Source organism: Pristis pectinata, chromosome 23 (genome assembly GCF_009764475.1).
Source record: "Pristis pectinata isolate sPriPec2 chromosome 23, sPriPec2.1.pri, whole genome shotgun sequence".
NCBI lineage: Eukaryota > Metazoa > Chordata > Chondrichthyes > Rhinopristiformes > Pristidae > Pristis > Pristis pectinata.
This window is the reverse complement of record NC_067427.1, coordinates 20770048-20796437: the sequence shown is the minus strand read 5'-3', so window position 1 is coordinate 20796437 and position 26390 is coordinate 20770048. Positions and strand designations below refer to the sequence as shown.

The following is a 26390-nucleotide window of genomic DNA, read 5'->3' as shown; positions in this document are numbered from 1 at the left end:
CTGGTGCTGTAATAGCGTTATGCTAACCGCTATGCTACTGTGCATGGCCATTCAAATATGGATCCACCTCATCCTTAAATACCCCCAATTATCCAGCCTCCACAAGCCACTGGGGGAGAGAATTCCAGAGATTCACCCCTCTTCATAAGAAGAAGTTCTTAGGTACGACAGTTGTAAGTGACTGCCCCTAATCTTATAACTATGAACCCTGTTTTGAGATCCTACCACTTTTGGAAACACCTCATCATCTACCCTGTCATGCCACTTTATGATTTTATATGATTCAGTAAGATCACTCCTAATTTCTTCGAAACTCTAAAGAATATAGATTCATCTTCTTTTAGCCACTTGTAATAGGACAACACTTTCATCCCAGCAATTAGCTTAAAATAAACTTAATATGTCTCCTTGCAGGAGAAGAGGGCACAGAATACCAAGGAGAGGGAGGGAGCTGATAAAGCCTACCAAGGAGATGGTCCCAGAGAAAACTGGTGTGATGCAGTGCATGGCCTTGGGAAATGGTGACATGAGAGTCTCTCACTTACCCAGCGGCAGAATTCCATCTCACTGTGCTTCACACAGCACTCGCTTGAGTGGACTAGATGTCAGCAGCAAATGAAAAGTTACCATACACCATCTCGTGTTTTTACCTTGAATGTTCAAATTCCATTGTCAGTTTTCACCCACAGAACTTATACCTATGCTTGTTCGCATGATTGGTTTAAGTTGGTGGAACTATACTGGGAAAAAGGGTTTAAGTGTTCAGATGTCAAGTGGCTGGGTGGTTGAATAAGCATCACAATGAGGAGCACATACCAAGTAGCACTGCACATAGTTCCATTTACGTTATCAGTACTTTTCCCCTCCTCCTGTTCGCCATCCTTTCTTGTCCACAGAGACCATGCCCAACCCTTGCTACAGTGTAATGCTCTGCAAAATACAACCATTTGGCACCTACCAGTCAAGGCATGTGCAACATATCCTCATAATGCCCATGACTTACTTAATTGGAATTCCTGTTGACAGGTAGCTTTGGTTGTTCTGCCAATGAGTTACTCATAGGAAGTTTCCAGCCAATCATTTCAGGGCTATCCCTCATCTCCAAGCAGGCAGTGCTTGATCTGCTTGGAGGTGTGAAGATACCAGGAGGACGGACTGCCACACCACAGAGCAAAGGGAGATGCGCAAGGAGCTTTCAGGGTGTGCAAGAAGATTTCTTTCTGGTTCCAGTCCATGCTGTCTCAGGAAGACTCAATGTAGAGATCAAGGTCAATAAACAGTGAGCTTAGGTCAGTCACAAACACATTTGTTAGAGGGATGTCAATGTGGATTTTGACTTCTATGAGGCATGGTGGGTGTGTATGCGCATACAAATGGAAAAGAAACAGACTGGCATGACTTACTTCTTGAGACCAATATCCTTTTTGAGCATTTTTCAGACAAAAGGTACAGGGAAGTACAATAGTGGATTTACAGTCTTGATACTATTTCCGTATCGTCTTAGAATACAAGACCCCACTGAATGCTCCTATGAAGACCTGGGTTGCTTCAGAGTCTTGATACTGACTGTCTGATTCTAAAAACAGAGGAAAACATGTGCTGGAATTGTTTTAAGACGTCATTCCTGAATTTGTTTTGGACTATCTTCCCATCCGCTCCCATGCTACCTGGATGTGGAAAGTCGGATCAGCTTTTCGTAGTGATTGCAAGGCTGCAGAGCTGAGCTGCCTTTGCACTTTTCTCTGTCCAATTATCTGAGGTCCAATAAGCAAAGACGTGCCCTGATGAAATAATCTGTAAAGGAGCTTTCACAGCCTCAGTAGATTCCAGAGTGTTGTTACTACAACTAAGGTACCTTGAAACTGTGGTCACTGTTATAAAGTCAGAACCATGAAAGTGATGCAATGAATGAATACTCATTGAAGTACTCCTTGAGAATTAGATCCACATTTTACTTCAAAAAGAAAGTAATACTAATTACAATTTCATTCTTCTGATCAATGCCATTGCCTATCAGAGCCAGACAATGGTCTGAAAGGTGAAGGTGACATTGACATTGACTGCAAGGAAGCCAAGTAACTATCATCCCCGCCCCCTGCACTCTCCTACCACTGATGAAACAGAATATATCATAAAAAGATCACCAGGGACTATTATCAAAGCTGTAATCTAATATTAAATGTGAGATATGAACTGACATCATTGTGACTCATCAATCTGATCCTTGCCTGTAAATTCCTCCCTGGTATTGATGTAAGTATTTTGTTTAGATCTTTCTCTTTCTAATTTTTACTGTCGATTTGCAACCCAAGGTCAACAGACTGTTTCCATGGGGCTGAGAAAGAAACATAGGAATCACCAAGTGACTCAGTCCAAAATCACCAACTATGAGCTTTGTTGGAACTAATGCTTTGATATAACACCTTAATGATTGACTTAAGCTTTGTGGCGGGAGCCACATTGTTAGAATTACGTAAGATCACTGCTGTAAGAGAGATGAAAGGTTCATGACTGAAGATATTAATTAGCTTAACCACATGGCTATTAACCATTTAAGGATTACCACAGCATTCTTGCTGAATCAAAAATAGAACCAATTTTACTTGTGCACACACACAATTTAAAGTCCTATCATTCCGACTGGTGAGGTGAAACTTCACCACAGATATTAACTTGGGACCTAGTTCCTACATGTCCTTTTCTCCTATTTTCATTCTTCTGTGTTCTTCATATTCATTTACTGAAAACAAATCTTTTCACATCTCAAGTCCAACAAAGAGTCTGTTTTTGTTTTGTGGACCAGTTGTTGATCAAATGCTGAATGTGCTGAAACAAAGCAGCTGTTCTTTTCCTAACCTGTTTGGCATGAGATATTAAATCATGGGCCCCTCTTTCCTTCACGGGTGGATGTAAAGGATCCTATGTTATTATCTTAAAAAGAGTAGCTGAGTTCTCTTTGCGTGCTTGCCAATATTTAACTTGCAAGTTGTCGGCAAGCTGGCCATTATCATGTTGCCCAAGAATTTCCAGGAATGGCTTGCCACATGACACTCCTCTACAACTAGGTCCACACTTACTTGGAGCAGATCTACCAGAGCAATTTGTTCCATGAAGCCAGCTCTGACCTCTGCGCCCTTCATAATGTAACTGGCAAGCCCTGGCGACAGAAATGCTTAGACAGCCAGCCAAGCCACACCCCCCTGAGCTGCTGGCTGTCAAAACTCTCATAATTTGAATGTTTGTGAAAGTCTCTGGTGTTCAAAAATATCCAAAACTAATCATGCAGTTGTAAAATTTTAAATCGGTAAAGAATTTAGAATTCCAAAGAACTAACAACATGAAAGCAATTAAATGCATTTAAATAGGGCTGGATCATTCTATATTCATGGCTGAACTTACTTTTTGTGTGACCCATCGATCTGATTGTTCTGGTGGACTCGTTGTCCTGGCAATCCAGCAAGGTGGAGCTGCGTGACTTGGTCTCAGGTGATGGGACCACTCGTGTCAAATACTTTTTCAGTGATCAGTGGTATTTACTAACAGTTCCAAGGAATGCTCTTCTCCAAGGGGAATGTTGCCAATGTACCAACGTGTGTAAGACACTACTTTATGCAAAGGTCTTGATGTCAACTCATAGTCCCGCAAATCGTAGCCTATCGCTCGCTGGAGACCTTGGCAACCTTAAGAAGCTTCAGAAGCCAATCCAGCATTTGAAGAATCCTTGAGGCCACCAGTAGAAAAAAAGACCAACTGATAACCTACCAGTTCTGGTGCACTGCTTCAGATGCAACAGGGGAATTCTTCCCCCCTGCTGAACATGTTCCTCTGTGTAAGGAGCAAGGATAAGAGAGGACATTAGCTGAACCATTCAGCTCCACTTTATCAGTCAGAGCAGGGCTACATGCTGATTGAGACTGTCATCTATATACTCGCAATAGATGCCAACTACCAGTGTTTCAATATCCTCACCAGCATGGCAATCAACATATTTCATACTACAGATGTGCACGTATGCATTGTATGCCATATTGGCACCAACTCAGCATTCATGGCGTCCAATAAAAACACATTACAAAACACAATTGTGAAACTTCTATTTTTCAGCTTTGCACGTGAAATAAATCCTTACCATTGGTCCTCAATCTTAAGATGACCTTTTTTAATATCAAGAAAATGCTAGTCATACTTCAAGTCCTACCCCAACAATCCTACATTCTTCAGAATGTACATTGCCTTCGCTATTGTTTCAAATCAGAACACTCCTGCAACATTGAGAAAAGTCTGCATTTAGAATAAAAGGGTGAAAGTAATATCTCCAACTACTTAGAAATTTACCAGATCATACCTCACTTCTCATCACGGATCTAGGAACAGCAGTGCTGCACAACATAAGGTCGATTGCATAGTAGTTATGGCACTGTACTAGCAACCCGCCAACTGTGAGCTCAGATCCAATTTAACAAGTTCCACCATGAATCTGCATCAGAAAACCAAAAGTGAATTTTACTGAAAAACTAACTGATTTAATTTAAGTCCTTCAGGGAAGGAAGCCCATCAGCCCCATTACCATCCACCACCTACGTGGAATAGACTTCCATCCTGGGCAAAGTGTTTGACTTACAAGGGTTTCAGAGCAATTAAGGAGGTAAAATGAATACCTTTTTCACTGCAGCCTAGAACAAGGAACAATGTCAGGTTACACTCCAACAAAGAGGATACAGAATGATTGGCCCTTGCACTTTATTTGTCTACCTGAACTGCAATGTCGCTGTAACTGCAAAACGACATTCTGCATCCTGTTTTCTTTTTACTCAATTTAATTATGTGTGGCATGATCTGTCTGGATAGCAGGCAAAACAATAGCTTTTCTTTGTATCTTGGTACATGTGACAATAATATACCAATAGCAATTGGTCAATTAATAGAGGCCAGACACTGAAACATATGCTTCATACCTCTATGTTGTTCTATTCAGGGTTCCCTTACCAGCCTGTTCATTTTGACATGTATTAATATTTGCTTCTCATGTCCATTGGTCTAAACTATGTTATTGGAATAGAATTTTCTCAAAACTATTATCAATGCTAATCATACTCTGTTCCTTGTCTTCCCTTGATTTAAGATATTTATGCAGAAAATTCCTCATTCCTTCCGTCTGTCAACAGTGCAGATTTTTGAAAATGTTTATAGAAGAGAAGCTGCCCATGGTTAAATCCAATTCTTCCCACTCCCTTCCCCCGTAAATTCACTGATTGGAATATATGTATTCCTAGCTTTGTGAATTATTCAGGAGGATACAAGAGTATCACACCCACAGATGTGTCTGCAACGGGAAGGTGGATGGAATTGCTCAGTGTACTAAACCATTTTTTGAAATTCTGGAAGACCCATATTGAAAAAGTTGAGTGGCAAACTCAATCATTGTAAGCTTCTGGACCTACCCGTAAACAGAGAGCATCACTGAATGTGATTTTTAAAATGTCCATCAAAATCCCAGACTCCCACCCAATGAAAATGTAAACAGATAGCCCCGAAGCTGTTCTTGCTTTAATCCTTGGCAATGGAGACATGTGTTCCAGATGAAGTGTTTCAAGCCAGACACTTTTTAAAAAAAAATACACTCAGGAACAGGCAGAGGTAATTGGGGAATTCTCAGGATAGCACCACCAGATGTACAGGCATAACAGGCTGAAAGCCTTGAGCATGGATGATTGATACACACTTGGAATACTTATTCTGGAATGTCCTCCCCAAACTTCGCCATCTTTCTTTCCTCCTTTGAGTCATTAAAATATATCCCTTTGACTGATCCCAGGGATGAAAGGGTTAATGTATGAGGAGCATTTGATGGCTCCGGGCCTGTACTTGCTGGAGTTTAGAAGGATGAGGGGGGATCTCATTGAAACGTATGGAATATCGAAAGGCCTGGATAGAGTGGACATGGAGAGGATGTTTCCAGTAGTGGGAGAGTCTAGGACCAGAGGGCACAGCCTCAGAATAAAAGGACGTCCCTTTAGAACAGAGATGAGGAGGAACTCCTTTAGCCAGAGGGGGGTGAATCTGTGGAATTCATTGCCACAGGTGTCTGTGGAGGCCAAGTCATTGGGTATATTTAAAGCAGAGGTCGATAGGTCCTTGATTAGCAAGGACGTCAAAGGTTACGGGAGAAGGCAGGAGAATGGGGTCGAGAGGGAAAAATAAATCAGCCATGATCGAATGGCAGAGCAGACTCGAAGGGCCAAATGGCCTCATTCTGCTCCTGTGTCTCATGGTCTTTACTTGGTTGAGTATAAAAAAAGACTGCAATTGCTGGAAATCTCAAATAATGAACAGAAAATGCTGGAAACACTCAGCAGGTCGGACAGCATCTCTGTCAGCACCTGACAAAGGACCTTAGATCTGAAATGTTCACCCTGTTTCCCTTTCCAAAGACACAGCCTGACCTGCTGAGTGTTTCCAGCATTTCCTGTTTTTATTTCAGTATCAAATTTTGTCTGCAAAGTGCCTCAGAATGTTTTGTCATGCTAAATGTGCTATATAACTAAACGTTGCTTTTTTTGCTAACAGTCCACATTCCCACCTCTCTGGTGCAGGGACTCTTGCCACATAGGCACTGAATGGTTCAAGCTACAGTTTTGGTTTCAGTTGTGCACAGAAGGTTTTTTTTCTCAATGTCACAGTCACAAATTAAAATGCCATTTCCTGTCACTTGATACAGCAAGTTCAACGTCTGTGGTCATTAGCTGTTATTGTTCATGCCCTTGTCAAATCTGGTGGATGGCAGTTGCGATGACACCTCTAGTCACCTTCCATAACGACAGCATTTGCTGTCAAAGTAAGATGGAGCTCTCCTGTAAGAGAGGGGAAGTGAGTGGCCAAGGGGAGAGATTGAAGTTCCACTTCCAACCCAAAAAACCTTTCCCATGATTTCTACCTATAACCTTGTTTTCAGTATGTTTCTCCACTTCACAATTCAGTGCTTCTAAGTTTCATGTTCTGACCCACAGAACTGTCCTGTCTGCAAACACTCAACAATTACACAGTACACAATATGACTCTTGAAGGGGTTCAAAGTACAACTGCAGAATTGGAGTTTAGCTGAAACTCTCTTCAAGCTGTAGTCCTGAAACACACACAAACTGTGAGCCATTACTCTTAAAACAATCACGTTTTCAATCTAAAACTGTTGCAGTTACCCTTCTGTGTAATGCAGACCATGACAAAGTGTTTTGTTTTAACTAAATACCCAAATGCAGACAAAGATACGTAACTTGCCTTTCTAATTCATTCCATAATTTCCCTGCGTGCTACGTTAATAGCACTTCCAAGAATATTTCCAAAATGTTTTGTGTGAGCAAAGAGATTTTGGTAAATTGAGACCTATTTCATGTCGAGGAGAACTTGGCTGTAATTACTACTGATAAGTTACAGGAGCAAGAACGTGGATAGTTTAAATGAAGCATTAAAAAACAGTCAGTGATTGCCATGACCCACCCAAACTGTAGGTGACTGTGTTAACTTGCTTTCTCCTGTTATGTTCTTTTTTTGTATTATATGTAAGCTGGCAGATTCCTGAGTGTATTTTATAACTATGATAAACACTGAACTGCCATTGAATTTTACTTAAACATGTATCTCTCCTTCATTCTCCTTTTTTTTGGTCTTCTTTTTCTCCCTTGAAGCTGCTGACTCTTGCTGGGATGTAATTTCACAGAAAGCAAGTCCTTGGCACCAGACTTAAATAGGACATTTCTTCCTGTTTAAGTCTGGCTGGTGAGTACAAGAGAGCTTGCTTGTAACTTACTGAGCACAAAATATCGACCTATGCAAATAATCAAACAGAAATCACTGAATTATGATCAGCAGAAGGAACTTGGCCTCTGTCCATCATCCCCAAACCCTTTCTGGCATTAAATAAAGTAGCATCGTGGACTTGTACCTTGAGGTCTGGGCTTTTGATCTGGAAATCTGAGTTCAAATCCTGCCACCGCCACTGTCGATTTAAATTCAATTAATTAAATAAATTTGGAATTAAAAGCAGGATTAGTTATTGTGACCATAAAGCTCACATTTTCATTGAAAAAAATCTTTCAGAGAAATCTCCCATCCTCGCCTAGACTGAAAACCAGCATGGTTGGTCCAAAATACACTGATCAGCCACTCAGTTCAAGGATGGGTAAAGGATGGGCAATAAGTGTGTGCTTTGCCAGTGACATTACGTTCCCCAAACATTTTCCTTTCTCTCTTGTCCAGTGGTACTGAGGTCAAAGCCCAGTTTCCCCTCTGGCTGAAAGCAATGAACTGGGCACCAAGCAGCAGTCAAACATCTCTGTGGCTGAGATCCACGCTAAGCAACGTTTGTACCAAGTGAGCTGTCAGGAACCTTCCTTAGTCTCGGCTTTTGTTTCCAATGAACTCGCTGTCTGAAAGGGGAGTGAACAACTGTAGATGGGAGTTTCCGCTTTAAAATACCGTAACTTTTTCCCTCCAGCTGTTTTCTACGGATTAGGGAAAATCAGCACAGCATGTGGCAGGGGGGAGATGAGGGGGAATTTTTTTTTAATGCAATGATTTGTTATGCTGGAATCCATGGCCTGAAAGGGCAGGAGAAGCAGAATCAAAGGTAACGTTTTAAAGGCAATTCTGTATGCAATTTAAACGCGAAAAAATCAAGACCATGGAGCACACGAGAAGTGAGACTAATTTGAAAAGCTCTTTCACTGGCACACATATGATGGGACCGCTGGCCTTGCGGGCTAGAAATTTAGGAGCCAATAAATAGCTGTGCTAAAAGTGGTGTTGCAGAGGGACCAGTGCCAGTCCGTTCTGCTGTCATAAGTGTGTAATTTATTTACCAGCCACAAGGGCTTGAACGCTAAGCTGGCGCCAATCGTGGTGATATTCCCTTCAGCACACAATATGCACAAGTAATTTGTGGAATCCCACACACCTGCTAGAATTAACCTGCACTAATTGATGACATGCTGCACCTCTTAAACAGGAGGTACCAATGAATTACTTAATCACTGCTGGAAGGCAACTTGAGGAACACCTAGAGTCGCCACAACAACATGGCCTGGATATCCCTGCAGAAGGCGTGGACACCCATGGAGTGGCCCCGAATGGTGTGTGTTGTGTTTAAAAACGCCAAATGCAGAAGTAGGCTGGAGGGGATGCCCACAGCCTCACAGTAGAATGTGGAGGAGATGACGGGCTGGGTGCGACAGAGCCACTGGCCAATGTTGATCATTGATAATGAAGCTGCTGCCTCATCCAATTCACCCTCTCACATCCCACTTCCTCCTAAGCCCAGGGTCCCTTCTGCCATCTGGATGGCTCAAACATCCACCTTTCACCTGCCCCTGCTAAGAACTGCTCTGGTTCCTTTATTATTTCAAGACATACTATCTGGAGATGCCAGGCAGATGAGCTGCAACCATCAAAGGAGACACAACATCTTTGCATCTGCATAGCCGCAGTCTCAGGTTCTGACAATGTGTGGACGGTAGTCAGTGGTTGGGTCTCTGCATTAGGTGAATTATTAAACAAGAGTGGATTAACCAGTGTGAAAGTTCACTGAGGCAAGTGAAGAATATTGTTCAGTGGTCTTGGGGGTTGCAGAGAACTTCAGCCTTGCAGATGTGGGAAAAGCTTTGTGAGGTTAGGGGTTCAGTCCCTTTCTGTATCATCCAGTGCCCTCTTCCCACCCTAAATGCCCAGTTCTGATGATTCTCCATTCATTGGCAGTCCATGGGATGTTGCCATTGGAAGAATAGCCAATGTTGAAGGTCAAGAGGAAATGATGAGACTTCTATTTGATGCAGGTGGGTAATGAAGGAGTGGTGCCAACTTCCTAATTACCCACTCCAAAACTCAGTGATGGGAGGTCCTGCCACTTTATGGCATAGACGGCTGCACCACCTGGCCTGTGTTAATGGGCTGGAGTCTTGAGACGTGTTTCTCCATTGCCATCTGCCACCTTTCTCATTGATGACTTCTTCCTCTATTTCTAGTGGTTCTGTTTTGGGTAAGGGCTGTCGTCATGATTGCCAGATTATGCGGAATGCTGCAGATGATGGTTAATATGACACCTGCCTCTGAAGAGCATTGCAAGGCTTCTCACTGCCGAAACTCAACCAAGGCTTCCGATGGGACTCTGGGCTCCAAGAGGTGTGATAACTGAGTCCTCATTACAGAGAGGATACACGAGAGAGGGGACTGCCCTTGTCTGCCAAACACCATGTCTCCTTCAGCTCCTCCGAAGGCCCCCACTGACAAGTTGACCTCACTTCAGACCCCTGTTCCCCTGCTTCTGCGAATGCTGGAGACTCTGGGACCACTGCAATGACACCAAGATTAACCAACAATCTGAAGACAACCATAAGTTCTTTGGTTACACTAACTCACAACAAGATTTCAAACCACAGCGTTCAAATCCACTGAACGTAACAATCTTTCCTCCAAGTTAGTTCACAACGAAGGTCTGAGCAATCGATCCCTTTGAATGGCACTGGCGCTGGGCTCGACTTTACTGATAAGACCTACTTTCCCATGGAAGGTTTTCACAGTTTGTTAATCACACTTCAATGAATCATTTTCGTAGGGGACCTCCCAATTGGGCTTGCACATTGACTGACATCACCTTTAGTTCTGACAAAGGGTTGAGACTCAACACATTGACAGCTTCTCTTTCCACTGATGCTGCCTGACTTGCTGAGTTTGTCTAGCATTTTCTGACATCACTTCTACTGCCTTAAGTGCAATGTATCAAACATATTGAAGTCTGCGATTGCAAGTCTCAGACATTGCGCACACGAGAATTGCATTTCTTTGTTAATGTTGCAGCTCATTTCCCTTGCACAGTGAATAAAAATATGCTTTAAGCAACTGAAATTTCTGGCCCTGTGCGATTCAGGAGAATCAAAGGGCAAGCTCCAGAAGCAATGGGCTTAATGGGCTGAATTACTTATTGCAGGCCAATACCAAATGTGCCGACAGATTCATATTGGCAAAGGATCAAGAGTGAGTTGCCTCCTGGCAATCCCACGCGGAGAATGAAATGGTTGTTTATTTCCTATACAGATACAGTGTAAAATTCACTCCACTCTGTACCAATAATGTGCCTCAGTTCAAACTACAGAAAAGCATCCTCAATGCAGCAGTGTAAGATTACTTGCATCAGCCATCCCGTGGCCCCTCAGAGCAGAACTGCCAAATGGCGGTGAAAGAGTTTTGTTCTGTAGACCCAAGCCCGCTAGAAAGTGGACTGAGACTGTACAGATTCATTTCACGTAGGACCCTAACTGCCGGCAGACAGAAGAGACTTTCATTGCCTTAGCCTGGACTGGATTTGAACCAAAGTACCAGGGGTGAAAGGGCACTATATAACACAATACTCCACCCAGTCTCCAGAATGGTTACTTTCCAAGGTCAGAACTAAAAAGAGGGTAGAGAAAGTATTAAAAAGGTATGGAAAGAGAGCATAATCAATTTTACATTTCCAGAATCTGACACCGTTATGCTAAAGGTCATTAGTATGTCATCAGGATGTTGTGAAATGGAGGCTACTGACGTGAAATGCTCTGGCACCGATTTATAAATCGCTTCATGGCTTGTTGCTGTAGCAGTGATGCAAAACAGCTACAGCTTCAGGTTGACTCAAATTCTTTATTATACCTTGAATATGGGTCACAGAACTGAAGATATTTGGTGTTTTGTAAGCATAGCAAGCAATGTCAGATCACTTTCCTTTGGACTGTCTGCAACTTTATCAATGCAAGCAAAGTGAAGTTTAAAAAGTCCCCAGGCAAATGTGGGAAACTTCTTAAACTTCAACTTTAATCTTTCTCATCTGAGCAGAAAACTGATTGTCATTCAACCTTTAACCAGCAATTGACACTTCGAGAATGACTTCCCAGCAAATGGAGAATGCTGCACTGTTATTGTCGATCGGTACATGGACAGCGTAAATTCAGGACTGCCTCCTTTGTGAAACATGACCACTTTTTCCTTCCATCAAACTCAGTGGGATTCATGTTGACTTTGATGAAAAACACGACAATGCTGGAGGAACTCAGCAGGCCAGGCAGCATCCGTGGAGAAAAGTAGGCGATCAATGTTTTGGGTCAGGACCCTTCCATCCTGAAGAAGGGTCCTGACCCGAAACATTGACTGCCTTCTTTTCACCATGGATGCTGCCTGGCTGCTGAATTCCTCCAGTATCATTGTGTTTTTCATCTAGATTCCAGCATCTGCAGTCCTTTGTTTCTCTGTTTCTTTATGTTCACTTTGCGTGGTTATGTAACAAAGGCAATAGTGAACTGGCAGCCCACTTTATACCTCTCTTGAATTAAAATTGTAAGGGATATGAAGCACGCTGTGAGTTCCTCAACACCTATATTAATTATAATAGCTTGCACACAAACTCCAGTGTACATAGCACAGATTTGTAGATTTAAAAAGGGGCAGATTCAAAGCTCTCCGAAGGAGGGTGATTTTTTAAAGTGTTTTCCTATCTGCATAATGGAGAGATGGTTGGTTGGTTCGGGATCATGTGCCTGCTCCTCATTGTATATCTGTTGAGTTACATGCATAAATCAGATCACCCTTCGGAGTTAACCAATCAGACATAAACTGTGGACCCTGAAAGTATCAAGCACAAGCTAAGGCAGTGTACAAGTCGCAGAAGGCCAGTGGTGCAATGATGCTGCTGACGTTTTTGGAAATGCACTTCAAGTAGCTAAATTGTTTGCCTTCTTTATCAAGATTCTTTTAATTTATGAACAAGGCTGAAAGATTTCCTTTTTTTTCTTCCTATTATAATTATGTTGTTTGATAATGAGTTGCCTTTTCGATGCCTGCTCATGTTCATTTCTCCAAAACTCCCTGTTCATTGTTGTGGAGAACATTCCTTGAAACTGCCAGACCTTAGCAATTACTTGGATATTATAGAGGTCACATAAAAGTGTTTCTTTCTCAGTTGCTGATATTTACCTAGCTTTTGGTTATTTATTCTGGAAACAGATTTGCCACTATGGCAGACTGTGGTTTTCTTAATAACAGAAGAAATTCGATAGCAGTGATGATATCTATCCCACAAATTAACTCTCAAGGGAGAGTGAACTGCAATAGAAAATCAGGGTTCAAATACATAATGCCAGCCAGACCTGAAAATTAAAGCCACAAATATAAATCTTTCTCAACAGTGTACACAACAATATATTTTATCTGGGTTTTTGTTTGCTAAGAATTGTCTGAATGTAGGGGATATCAGTGCTAAAAGATTGTATCCTTTATAACGTTGTGAACCAAAATGATGTCAGAATGACAACAATTTACCAGAAATAATCTGGATTAAAGTAGTTAAAATGTCCAAAGAAGCATTTATCAAACAAAATTTGACAGCAATCTATCCTGTGCAATATAGGGACAGATGATCCAGAAATTGATCAAAGTGACAGATTTTAAGAAACGGGGAAGTTTTAAATTAGAAAAGAAAGATACCAGGGGTGGGAGGGGCAGGTGGGGTCGTGGGAGGAGGTGTGAAATTCCAGAGTATTAAGGTACATCTCACTGAAGACTACTGGTGGTGAAGCAATGGAAATTACATGATGCCCAAGGAGCCAGAATTGAATGAGACCAACAAGGTGATTCCATAAAGTAACTTGAAGTGAAGATTGAATGCATGGATGTTTCTTACACTGATATTTCTTCATCTTAAAATTATTCTAACATTGAGAGTCTCTTGTTTTTTCTTTTCAAGTAAATCAGAATTTCCACAGTTAACTCAACTGGAACTTTGAAGAGGCACATAACTTTTATATTTTTACTGGGATGGTTTTTCTATAAGATATTATGTGCAAGTGATGTGATTAATTGTTTTATGTGATTTATGCTATTGTGTTATTGCAAATAATGCACATCGGACATCTTATAAAGACAGTACCCCTTTAAGAACTAATGACCTACTTAAGACCTCTAAAGTATGTAGAAAGCGACCTAGAAACTGAACTATTCAAATTAAATTAAGACTTTTTTGGTTTGTAAAATAGTTTAAATTGTGAGAAAAATGTGCAGTTAAAAGAAACATTGTTAGTACACAGCCAATAAAAGAAACCTTACACTTAATGATTTAAAGATGTGCCATTCCTCTCTGACAGTTTTCGTGAGTGCGTCAGAGCAGTAATAAAAATGAAATGTGCACAGATTTTACAAATCGAAGGCCCTCTGCTTTGAGACAGTTTATTTTTAGAAATAGTAGTCTGTCACTTTGCCACGCAGACAAGCAAATGACATAGCTACCTGACCTAAGGCACCATTGTACTCGTTAACCTTCAAGTGCAGACAGGTAACCAGGAGGGGACAACCTTCCCCTGATGAGTCTTTCAGCTAAATGCATAGACCTGCGAGTTATTGTCCTCAGAGCCTCATATCTTAGCATTGTCACTGACAATAGGGTTGAATATCAGACCCTGTGGCCCCAGTTCCTGATGGACATCATCTTGGCAGCATAAGTGACTTTTTGCATTCATTTGCCTCTTACAAACAGAACTTGGTGCTAATTACTGCAGATGAGGCATCCAACTTGCATGGATTCTTTCAGTTTAAAATGGAAACCTATCTGTACTGAATCTAAATTATCCTCTACATCAACAGTCTTACCACATGTAAGAATGCCCTGGTTCAGTTTATGTCTGGCTCTATAATTTATTATTATTATTTTCTTCTTAAAGAATGAATGTTGTGAAATACAAGAGCCACATTATGAAAGTTGTTGTGCAGTAGATCTGTTATCAGTCAGCAAACTATTCCTTTAAATGCTTTGCTTTGCTCAATCTGTTTTTGCAATAAAGAAGCCCAGTGGATTGCAAAGGCAGGATTCACACGCGCATAGCCTGCACATGCTCAGTTCAAACCCAGAAAGCTCCCTGTGGAGGAATTGAGGCCTACACCAAAACATTTGTCTTAATTAGCTACAGTTGGGCTTGAAATGACTGGTTGACCCTGAATGTTAATGTCTTTTGGAAATCACTAATTCATATTTTCCCCTTCCTCTGGGTTTTATAGCCTTTGAATGCTTTAAATTTAATTGATAGTAACAAAATTTGTTTTCTCTGTAATCCTACAGAGGGAACATCTCACAGTTATTGTTACTCATTGACAGTCATTGTTCCTAAAATGGCAACACAATAGAGAATTCAGTACCTCAGCATTCAGCTTTAATTCTGGGCTCTACTTTCCTGACCCTTGCTGTGTATTGTTCCACGGGTGTTAGCAACACTCTGCCTCACGAGAATTGCCAAAAATATACATGAGAAACGAGTTATGGGTGAGGTATATCGCTGTAGGTGGGCTTGAAATCATGGGCAGGGCTTGTTCTACCTCATTGGGATGTTCTGGCACTTCCTAGAAGGACCTGCTGGGAGGATCAATCTCAGATAAGTTTTGATCAATTCAGCAGTCAATGAAGACAACAAAACCCTGGTCCCTTCTATCTGATATGATAGATTGGGTCCTGTGATTACTTAGGGGGGAATAAGTCCAGGATTTGACCCTTGCAGGTCAGCTGCCGAGATTAGGGAAATTACATAAATTATATATGGATCATAAAATGGATATCTCAATGTGATCATTCATGGGTGGCCAATTTTTCCAGGCAAAATTGAGATGGCATGTTCGTTATTGCACTGTTGGTAACCCTGTACCTCACCTGATATCTATTGTTCATGTGTGAGCTCACAGAGTGAAAAATGAGAGACTATTTGAAGTAGTGGGCATCTTGACTAACGTCTGTCAAAAATGCACATGGCATTTTAACCATCAGCAACATGACAATTAACTCTTCGAGTTTTCTGAAGAAAAATGTTTAATGGCAGCTATTAATCCACTAAATATAGCTCCTTCAATTATTTCCCACCTTTAAGAAATTAATATTTAATTTACAAGCTTTCAAATTACTTCTGTCTGTGCACTTTTGATGATTAGAATATAATGGGCGTGGTGTGATAGAAACAGAAGGACTTTGGAAGCTTATGAATGAGACAGATTTCTGTTCTTTCATGAAATGGTTCTGAATCCTGCCTGCTGCCTGACTTACTGTCCATGGTGCCTGCTTGCACGAAGCTGTTACAGATAGAGAAGGGTGGATGACTCTGCATACCCAAGCAGTGTCTCAGGAGACACACTGACTACACCTCAAGTTACATCACCTAATGCCCCACCCTTCGAACATAATGATGAATTATCGATAGCCCATTGCTGCCAGGGGTCTTTAAACTATTTTTAAATGTCCCTGACGATCAAAGTCATTTAAAAACAGTTCAAATGAACTTCAATATGTTTTACTTAATTATTTAAAACCAATATAAAAAATTAAAAGCATCTTAAAGTATCAGTCATTAAGCCATTAAAACATTAAGAGTTGAGGTTACAATGAGATCAGCCTTCATTGTATTAGATTGCAGGGAAGACTGAGGGGCTGGCTCTTGCTCCTAATTGAGATGTTTGTATAAGATAAGATAAAATAGGTAAGCAACTTACCTTTTCACTGAGGTTTGTGCTTCCCACTGCTGGCCTAAAGTCAAGGGGCAGAACCTGTTCAGGACATTAGTACTCCACCAGTGAATTCAAGAGATGAGCTCAGTGGCAGAGCAGGAGGATGGACGCAGTGATATTTAACCTCCCGCTTGTTCCTAACCTCTGCCCGTGAACATTCAGGCACAGAAGTCTGAGAAAGGCTGAAGAGCAGGCAGCGGAAAGATAGTTGTGCCATTTCTACACTTCTTCCAAACAAGTCTATTTCTGCTTATAGAATCACGTGGGGGGAGGAAGTACTCCAAGCCTACCACAGAACCCAGTGTAAAATTTTTGATGTCTGTAGTTGGGTAACGAATGTTGGAAAACAGACTTAATTTTCTCAGTCAATGAAAGATGGCAGATTAATGAACATCTCAGGAATGTCAGACCCAGTGTGTTTCACTTCAAGCTTTGATACTGTTCTAAAAAAAACCCTTGTTTCTTTTCTGTCAACTAGGGCCTGGTCAATGGGCCAAATGGCCACCTCCTGTACTGTACTGACAAATCTATAGACTCAGGCATGCTGCAAGATTGCATCAAGCTTGAGGAGGGAAGTTGCTTGATTTCTATGTTTCATTGGAACCAAACACCTTGCAAGTGTTTAAGCGGTTCCAAGACCTTTGGGCTTTGTGATATTTTAGCATCTATGAACTCTTTTCTGCAATGATACTTTGGTCAACTTTGGAACAATTTGCTGCTCTGTATCAGAAAAATGATTAGACTGCAGTTAACCACAAAGATCCAAAGTACAAACCATAACAACTGGACATGAGCATACGAAATTGAGCATACGAAAGTACCCCGAAACCTCATCCTTAATAATGGACTCTGACATCTTACCAACCACTGGCCTATAATTTCCTGTCTTTTGCCTCCCTCCCTTCTAAAAGAGTGGAGTGACATTTGCGCGTTTCCAGTCCTCTGGCACCACTCCTGTATTTAGTGATTCTTGAAAGATCACTACTAATGCCTCCACAATCTCTTCAGCTACCTCTTTCAGAACCTTGGCATGTAGTCCATCTGGTCCTGGTGAATTATCTACCTTCAGACCTGCTCAATCATCATGGCAATGGTAGAGCTGATCCCAGCTTCCTATTTGCCTCTTAAAACCAAATATTAGCTTGAAACATGTTCTCTTGGTCATCAAACGTCAACCTTGAGATGATATCAAATAATTTACAGTGTCTTACACATTAGGGCTACAATCTTCTGCTCAATTTCCAGCAGTCATAACCAATGATGTCTGTAATGCCAGCTTTAGTTCTCTACACCAGTGCTGCTATTTCCAAATTTCCTCTAAAATGGTGAATGTAGTTTAAAGAGAGACAAGAAAAACATGGCTTGGACAGGCGTTAATAGAATCAAGAAAGTTATGAGAGAAATAGCCAAGTGCAATATTAGAATTTCTTGTTGTTGACCATCTCAAATATATAAAGAGTGTAAACTGACCTGGCGTTTAGAGGTCTCTTCGTCTCTTCGCTGGTGAAGCACATAGCCTTCCTTGCAGGACACGATGCATTGGTCCCCATTGTAGCGACCAGCACCTGTACAGTTCAGCACTGCATTTTGAAGATTGAGCTCTTGACAGTCAGTGGCTTCACAAGAGTAGTGGACGCAGCTGAAAGAGCGAAGGAAAAAATGATGGAATGGCCTTGCTGTTCCTCTTCCTGTATCCTCAATATACATTAATAAGCCTACAGTAGATGATTTGTGATGGTTCACAATGACAAATGCACTTGCCTGAACCATATGATTTTTCTTCTATGTTTACACCAGATTGCCTAGATCATAGAACAGAACATTACAGCTCAGTACAGGCCCTTCAGCCCACAATGTTGTGCTGACATTTTATCCTGCCCTAAGACGTATCTAACCCTTCCCTCCCACATAGCCCCCGTTTCTCTGTCATTCATGTGACTATCTAAGAGCCTCTTATATGTCCCTAATGTATCTGCCCCCACAACCTCTGCTGGCAGTGCGTTCCAAGCACCCACCACTCTTCTGTGTAAAAGAAACTTACCCCTGACATCCCCCTTATATCTTCCTCCAATCACTTTAAAATTACATCCTCTCATGTTAGCCATTGTCGCCCTGGGGAACAGTCTCTGACTGTCACAATAGGTGTGCAATAAAACTCACTCTTCCAGGACAATGCTGTAGGTGTAACCTTTAGGTGAAAAAAGCTTCCAAATAATTTGAACTGAACATCTTATTGTTATCGTTAAATTGGGATGAAACAAGATATCTGCCACAAACTGTATGGAGATTATGCGTCAAGGTTTCACTCACTGAGAGTGCCAGCTGTGGGTTTTAACAGTTGTATTATTTATTTCCCAGATGCATGGAATGTGCACAAAATCTTGCAATGCTGAACATGAAAATTGATTGTTGAAAAGTAAGGGTCACAGAGTCCACTTGTTCTGTGCACTTTCAGCAAAAAAATATTGGCAGTAAATTTATACGTCAGAAGATATAGATCTACACCTGCATCATAGATAAATGTGAAGTGAACTCAGTCATTTCCTTTCCACGCAAGAGACATGGATACCATTGACTAATCCAGCATTTATTGTCCATCCCTTATTCCTCTGGAACTGAGTGACATGTCAAGCCATTTCAAAGTCCAGTGTAAATCCTGAGAAATCTTAGCAAGCCTCTGTTAGAACCAGTGGGATGTTCAACAGCAAAATCTCTGACAGAGCTTAGCTCATAAGTTTGGGACTTTGGTGAATGTGAAATTTACCGGCACCTACACTGAACAATGTCTGCAGTCCAACAGGCAGCAAAATCCAGCTAATTTATATAAAAGGAGAAAAAAGGTAAATTTCCCTATCCAGTTATACGAACAGGGAGTTATGTTCAAAGGAAGTCCAATTTGGAAATAGGCTGGGCTTTTGTAGGGCTTTACCATATCACCTGGAATTGTTCAGCTTGTTCCAATTAAGCCTTGGGTCCCCACTGAAGTGAAGGATCTGTGAATTTATTGTTGTCCTCTTTCTGATTTTTTTATGAGGTGGTCAAATTACTCACTCAAACTATATTTTGATACAGACAAAAACCATAAATTAAATATTGCTTTGATTTTTGAGTGTTTACGTAAGATGGGGAAAAAATGAATTAACCTAATATATCTTTCCATTGATTCATTTTTTTCTCAGTAGGAACAGCTGAAGTTGATGCCATTATTTGTGATTTTGAATTACAGATACCACATTCCACTCAATACATAAATATTAGGATGCAAACAGGGTTACATTTTCCTCCCTAACATAGGGGCAGTCGGAGCAATTTCTGGGCATCTACGCAACCAGAGAAATCCAGGGATCAAATTTAGATACAAAGGCAGCTTTTCTTTAAATCGCCTTGTGAGGATCCCTTTTAAATCTGTGTCAATTATAAGAATGGGACCTTGTCATTTTAAAAATTGAGATAACTCAAGTGCACAAATTTAACAGCTTTGGATATTGTACATTTTACTGCAATCTAGTACAGTAACTTTCTTGGAGAAAGCTGCAAATAATTATTTCTGATGATAACTCCCAAAGGATTTTCCCATTTTTCAACCTGAAATCTTTCTGGATCCCATAAAACTCATCAAATATTCCTACAGGTTTGCATTCCTGCAAGACCTCTGAAAGTAATCCCATCATATCCCAGGGGATTGTTCAATCAGTTGCCTTTTTCTTTCACTGTCTACTTGTTCATTTTCATTTTAACTTTTCTCACTGTTTATTTAATAGTCATCTGGACTTCAATGGTTTTTTTTACATTTGACCCAGTCTCCAATCCTGAACAGTTTTATTGTACTCTCCATGTCCCAGATGCTTAGAAGTTTAGTTTGTTCCAAATTTCTAATTCAAGAGGATATCCACCATGTTACCAGACTAGTGAAGTTGTCTCCGAGAAAGCTGGAGGCTTGAAGAAAACAGAGGTGGACAAGAAATGTTCCTTCTGATATTTTGTTCTTATTTGCTGCCAATATAAATACTGTTCTGTGAGTTAATGTGTTGAGACTTCAGAACTTCGGTCAATTGCACTGGGTATTGCAATAGGGCATGTCACTAGTGACTTTGAATAAACTGCATAGAACAACTGCAGAGAATTACCACAACAGCTGGCCTTCTCAATACATCTCGGCTTACAAGTCCTTGAATATCACCTGGCCATTCACCCTCCTATCAGGATAGCTCTTGCTGATTTTCATTTTGGGCTGCTATTTTCCGAAAAAGTGGAAGCTTTATGTATTTACCACACCAGAGTTTAGTGCCTTCCAAGAAATACTTTCTTAGTCCTGTTAAATTATCAAAGCATCAATTTTGTCTCATACAAGCCAGGAGAACAAGATTCAAGAAAGATTGCTCACATGATCCGTGTGTCAAGTTATTGGAAGGAAAAGGTGTAATCTTTTCTTGGATTGTTGGATGTTGCCATGTTCCATATTACCTTATGATATAGAAGGAGGGCATTTGGTCCATCAGGTCTGCACCAGCTCACAGTGCAACCTCATTGCTCCTCTTGTTTCCCCAGTAATTTGTTCTTCCCTATTTTTCCATCAACTCTCCGCAGATCGCGGATCTCTACTCATCGACACGATAGGGGTAATTTACAATGTTAAAGTAACCTACCAGCCCACGTGTCTTTGGGATATGGGAGGAAACCAGAGTGCTTGGAGGAAACGCACACAGTCACAGGGAGAATGTGCAACCATAAAGTCTGCACACGGTCAGGATTGAACCTGAGTCCCTGCCGGTGTAAGGCAGCAACTCCACTTAGGTGCAACACTGGATATAGCTGTGTAGTTTTCTGGGGGGAGTTCTGTACAGAGTCATAGAGTTATACAGTATGGAAACAGACCCTTCAGCTCAACTCGTACATACGAACCGAGATATCTATCTACGCTAATCCCATCTGCCTGCATTTGGCCCATACCCCTCGAAACCTTTCCTATCCATGTGTCCAAATGTCTTACAAATGTTGTAATTGTATATGCCTCTACCACTTCTTCTGGCAATTTTTTTCCATAGACCCACCACTCTCCGTGTGTAAAAAAAAAGCTTGCCCGTCAGGTTCCCTTTAAATCTTTCCCCTCTCACCTTAAACCAATGCCCTCTAGTTTTGGATTCCCATATCCTGGGAAAACAACTGTAACAATCCATCTTATCTATGCCCCTTTTAATTTTATAAATCTCTGTAAAGTCACCCCTCAGCCTCCTTGGCTCCAGGGAAAACAGTCCCAGCCTATCCAGTCTCTCCTTGTGACTCAAGCTTTCCAGTCCTGGCAACATTCCTGTGAATCTTTTCTGCACACTCTCTCGCTTAATCACATCCTTCCAATAGTGTGGCAACCAGAATGGTGCACATTACTCGAAATGCAGCCTAACCCATGGTTTGTACAACTGTAATACAATGTCCCAACTCCAATACTCAATGGCTGGACCGACGAAGGCAAGCATAGTATACGCCTTATTCACCACGCTGTGTACCTGTGTTGCCACTTTCAGGGAACTATGTACTTGTACCCAAGGTCTCACTGTTCAGTCACACCCCTCAGGACCCTGCCGTTCACTGTGTATGTCCTGCCCTGCTTTAACTTCCCAAAACGCATCACTTCACACTTGTCTGAGTTAAATTCTATCAGCCATTCCCTTGCCCACTTTCCCAGTTGATCTAGATCCTGTTATAACTTCAGATAATCTTCTTCATTGTCCACAATACCACCAATTTTGATGTCATCTACAAACTTACTAATCACGCCACCAATATTCTCTTCCAAATGGCAAATAATAAAGAACCCAGCACCAGTCCCTGCAACACAGCAGGCTTAATGTAACATAAGGCTTAACAATTGTCAGAGGTTACTAAGCAAAATTATTTGTCCAATTTTTCATTTGGATTATTTAGCTCTTGCCTACTATCCCACACAAACACCATCTCTACCCCCTCCGTGAGCACAAGGACTTGTACGTATCAGGGTACGTGTCATCATCTATACCTTTCCCTGTAGCCTCCAATCTTGTATCCAGGTAACTGGAATTCCTCTGTTAAAAATTCAGGAATATTTGGCCTGATTTAAGGGAGGAGAATGGTTCATCTTTTGAGGTAATGCTACAATGGAAAAACAGATGAGGTAAACCAGGAAATGTTTATTGAGCAGAGCTGTAGTGTCTTTGCAAAAATATGTAGGCCATCAGGAAAAGGGAAATCTGAAGCTGTAGGAAGGAATAAATTCAGCTGGGAGAGGACTCAGTCAATCCTTACTTCAGTGATAGATGAAGAACAAAGGCAGTGAGTATTTTGGTTTATAGTGAGTTTAAGAGAATCAAAAGAAGAAAATTGGCAAAAAAAAATTGACCACAACATTACCAAAAACATGTATACCCAACCGTAATACCAAGATCTTTTCAAACAATTCAACAATTAATTATGAAATATTGCCAACCAGAAAATCCACAAACACCCTTAAATCCTCACATCTTACAAATAGGCTGGATATATACAAAAACAATGATAGAATATGCTTGTTTCATAATGGTCAACAAAATCCTCCAAATAGTCAATACAACCCTGTAAAATCAGAAGATGAGGCATTGTCATTCTGCAGTATACAGAACAACATTAAACAGGCTTGCAGCCAAGCAGATTTCCAGAATAGAACACAACACTGCAGAAAATAGAAGAGGTTTATAAATAATGAGAATGAACCGCAAACCAAACAAAATATGTGGTAATTAATAGACTTACAAACTACTACACTGTTCCAGCAGGGCTTTGCCTGGAATCTTTGTACAAGGACCAAAGCTACTGAACTTCTTTCGGATTTACTGATTTGAGAGCACTGCTGGTGGACATCAAGTTAGGCAGCCTAGAACGTCTGGACTTCAGTTGACAGTCTCAGCCGAGAAGAAAATTTTCCCAAAGGGTTAGGAATGCTGCAGAGATGCACAGTCACAGGAAGGTGTTTTGAATTCTGCTAGCAATCCATACAATGCAGGGCACAGCTTAGAGTCATGGAGTAATTCAGCATAGAAACAGACCTTCAGCCCACCAAGTCCTCCCTAACCATTAAACACCCATTTATATTAATCCTACATGAATCGCATTTAGTTCTCCCCACATTCCTATCACCTCCTCGCAGATTCTACCACTCACCTACACACTGGCGGCAATTTACAGTGGCCAATTAACCTACCAACCCACAAATCTTTGGGATGAAGGAGAATCCTCAGCACTCACAGTAAAACCATGCAGTCACAGGGAGAATGTGCAAACTCCATGCAGACAGCACCAGAGTTCAGGATTGGACCGGATCACTGGACTTGTGACGCAATAGCTCTATGAACTATGTCACTGTACCACTAATGTTAAAAGTATTAACAATCAAGAAAGCAAACTTCTCAATCTAGTGTTTTTATTCTGGCATAATGGTTAAGAAATCAAATTTCCATTTGTTTAGGAAAATCAAAAAAACTGCTGATGTTGAATATCTGAAATAAAAAAAACACAAGATGCTGGCAACACTCAGCTGGTCAGGCAGCTTCTGTGGAAAAAAAACTGTTAAATTGTGCATCTCTCTTTCCCAGTGCCAAGACCTTAATCATTAACTGTCTCTCTCTCCTCAGATACTGCCTGACCTGCTGAGTGTTTCCAGCATTTCCTGTTTTCATTCCATTTGTTTGGGTAGCATTTGTGGAAAAACGTCTTTTTATTAAAATATTTCCTCATCTTTTCCTTCAAAGAATATCCAGACTGATCCTACAAGTGCTGCATCTACTTCATTCTTTATCTGTAAGCAAAGCTGATGAGAATTGGCACATGATTTGGGAGACCTCACAAATAAGCTTAAAGCCTGCATAAGTAGTTTGCACTAGGAGTCCCTGGGTAATGACGTATATATCCCCTAATGTCTGAGTTTAACTAACTCGGTATCTCTAGGAGTGCATAGGTTAACCACAAACTGGATAGTATTTATGTTATTATTTGGCGAAATGAATGGACACTGAGAATCAATCTGCAGATTTGGATATGATCAAACACCAGCAGTGTAATCAAGCTTCAAACAGCAACAGTGTTTTCTGGCTTGTTGCTTATACTTTCCTGACATTACCAATGCATTCTTTTCCTTGTATTCTACTGCACTGTATATCAGTGTGTACTGAAAGAATGATTTCAGCAGTAAAGTGAACATATGCCCTATTTGATGCTAGAAATGCAGATGCTCCATGTGACTTGCCAAAAGACCTTAACAATCTAAATGTCTATTTTAGTGTTACTATAATTAATTGGAATTCTATTTAAATAGAATTACTTTTGACAGGTGTTGTAAACAACAAAATACATGCTTGAAAATGTGTCTGTTGAATAGAACCTTGATACAATTATATCCCTCTTGGAAGACACTTAGTTTATTGGAGTAAAATGAAAAATAAGGCACTTATTCCATCATTTTCATCTCCTAACACTTTCCTGGTATCTGTTATTTGGATTGTTTTCTCAGAATAATAGTTTTGCCACTGAGCCTTTAAAGGCAAATTTTCTCTCTTTTAATGTCTGGGCTTTGTGTAAGACCACACTTGAGCTTTGCAATAAAAGATGCAGTTTTATTAATGGTATGAGTAGAGCCAGGGTCAGGCCATTCCAAACAAGCTCCAATATAACACCATCATGACAGCAAACTGAGGGCATAAAAAAGTGAAAACTTCTAGGTCACACTTTGCCAAATAGTTTTGCCAGATGGAGGAGATAAAGATGCAATATTTTCTGCTCACTGACAGGTGGCGATGAGCAAGTTTGTGCGATTGGATTGTGCATTTTAAGAATATCGTGGTTTCTGTAGTATCCTTACAGAATTCAAAACTCACTTTTGGTTTCTCTGGAAACACTGACTTCATGAAATCTTGCTTGTAATTGTTTTAGGAATGAGAGTAAACTAGATGGATGGATAACTCTAACATAAACAAAGTCTGCACTGCTCCAGACATGCTTTCTCCACTGCACCACCACCCCAACATTCCACCCACCCCTGTCCCAACTCCCCTCAGCCACCCTCTTAACCACCAGGTGGTACAGAACTAAGAGTTTACACCCTGAACAGACTAAGGCTCTTTCAAAGTGAACAGACGAGGGCTCTTTAATCTACAGGAGGCTGAGGGATAGGCTCATGGGGATCTGAGATTATAAAACGATATGATAAAGCGAAAATTGACAGAAATGTTTCCACTCTGTTGGGGTCCAAATTTAGGGACCATTGAATTTCAGATAATCATCAATAAAGCCAAGAGGGAATTCAGGAGGAAGTCCTTTTACTGAGAGTGGGCAGAATGTAGATTTCACTCACGCAACAGTAATTGAGGCTAACGGCATTGGAAATGTTCAGCGGAAAGTTAGATAAGCACATAATGGAGAAATGAATAGAAGTGTATTCTGATGGAGTTAGATTACAAGTGATTGGAGGAGATTCAAATGGAGCATGGAGCAATTGGATCAAATGGACTGTTTCTGTGCTGCAAATTCTGTGTAATTCCAAATATCCTCTGTCGTGCTGGGCACAAGGTTTCAGGCCACACAGACCTCCGATACTTTTATCGAAGTGGCTGTGATCCATGGCGAATACTGGAAGCCCATTTGCTGGGATGGTGCCACCGTCATGCGTGAACAATATGAACAAATGCTACTGAATACTGGGCAGTAATTAGAAACTCCAAACCGACTGGTAGAGAGACAGGGATCAACTTAAGCAACGATTCGCATCAAATTGAGGTTGGATCTCAAAATTAAATTGGGATCTTTACTGAAGTACATGGTTTGAATCCATCCTG

At 40.9% G+C, this 26390-nt stretch overlaps 1 protein-coding gene across 4 annotated transcripts in view; it reads right to left on the bottom strand.

The window, feature by feature from the left end:
• pappaa (pregnancy-associated plasma protein A, pappalysin 1a) overlaps positions 1-26390 on the bottom strand; it is a 275180-nt gene that overhangs the window by 101769 nt on the left and 147021 nt on the right. For all 4 annotated transcript variants that reach the window (XM_052037112.1, XM_052037114.1, XM_052037113.1 and 1 more), the window contains exon 14: positions 18025-18193. In XM_052037112.1, coding sequence (XP_051893072.1) covers positions 18025-18193 — 169 coding nt within the window. The remainder of the gene's footprint in view (positions 1-18024; positions 18194-26390) is intronic.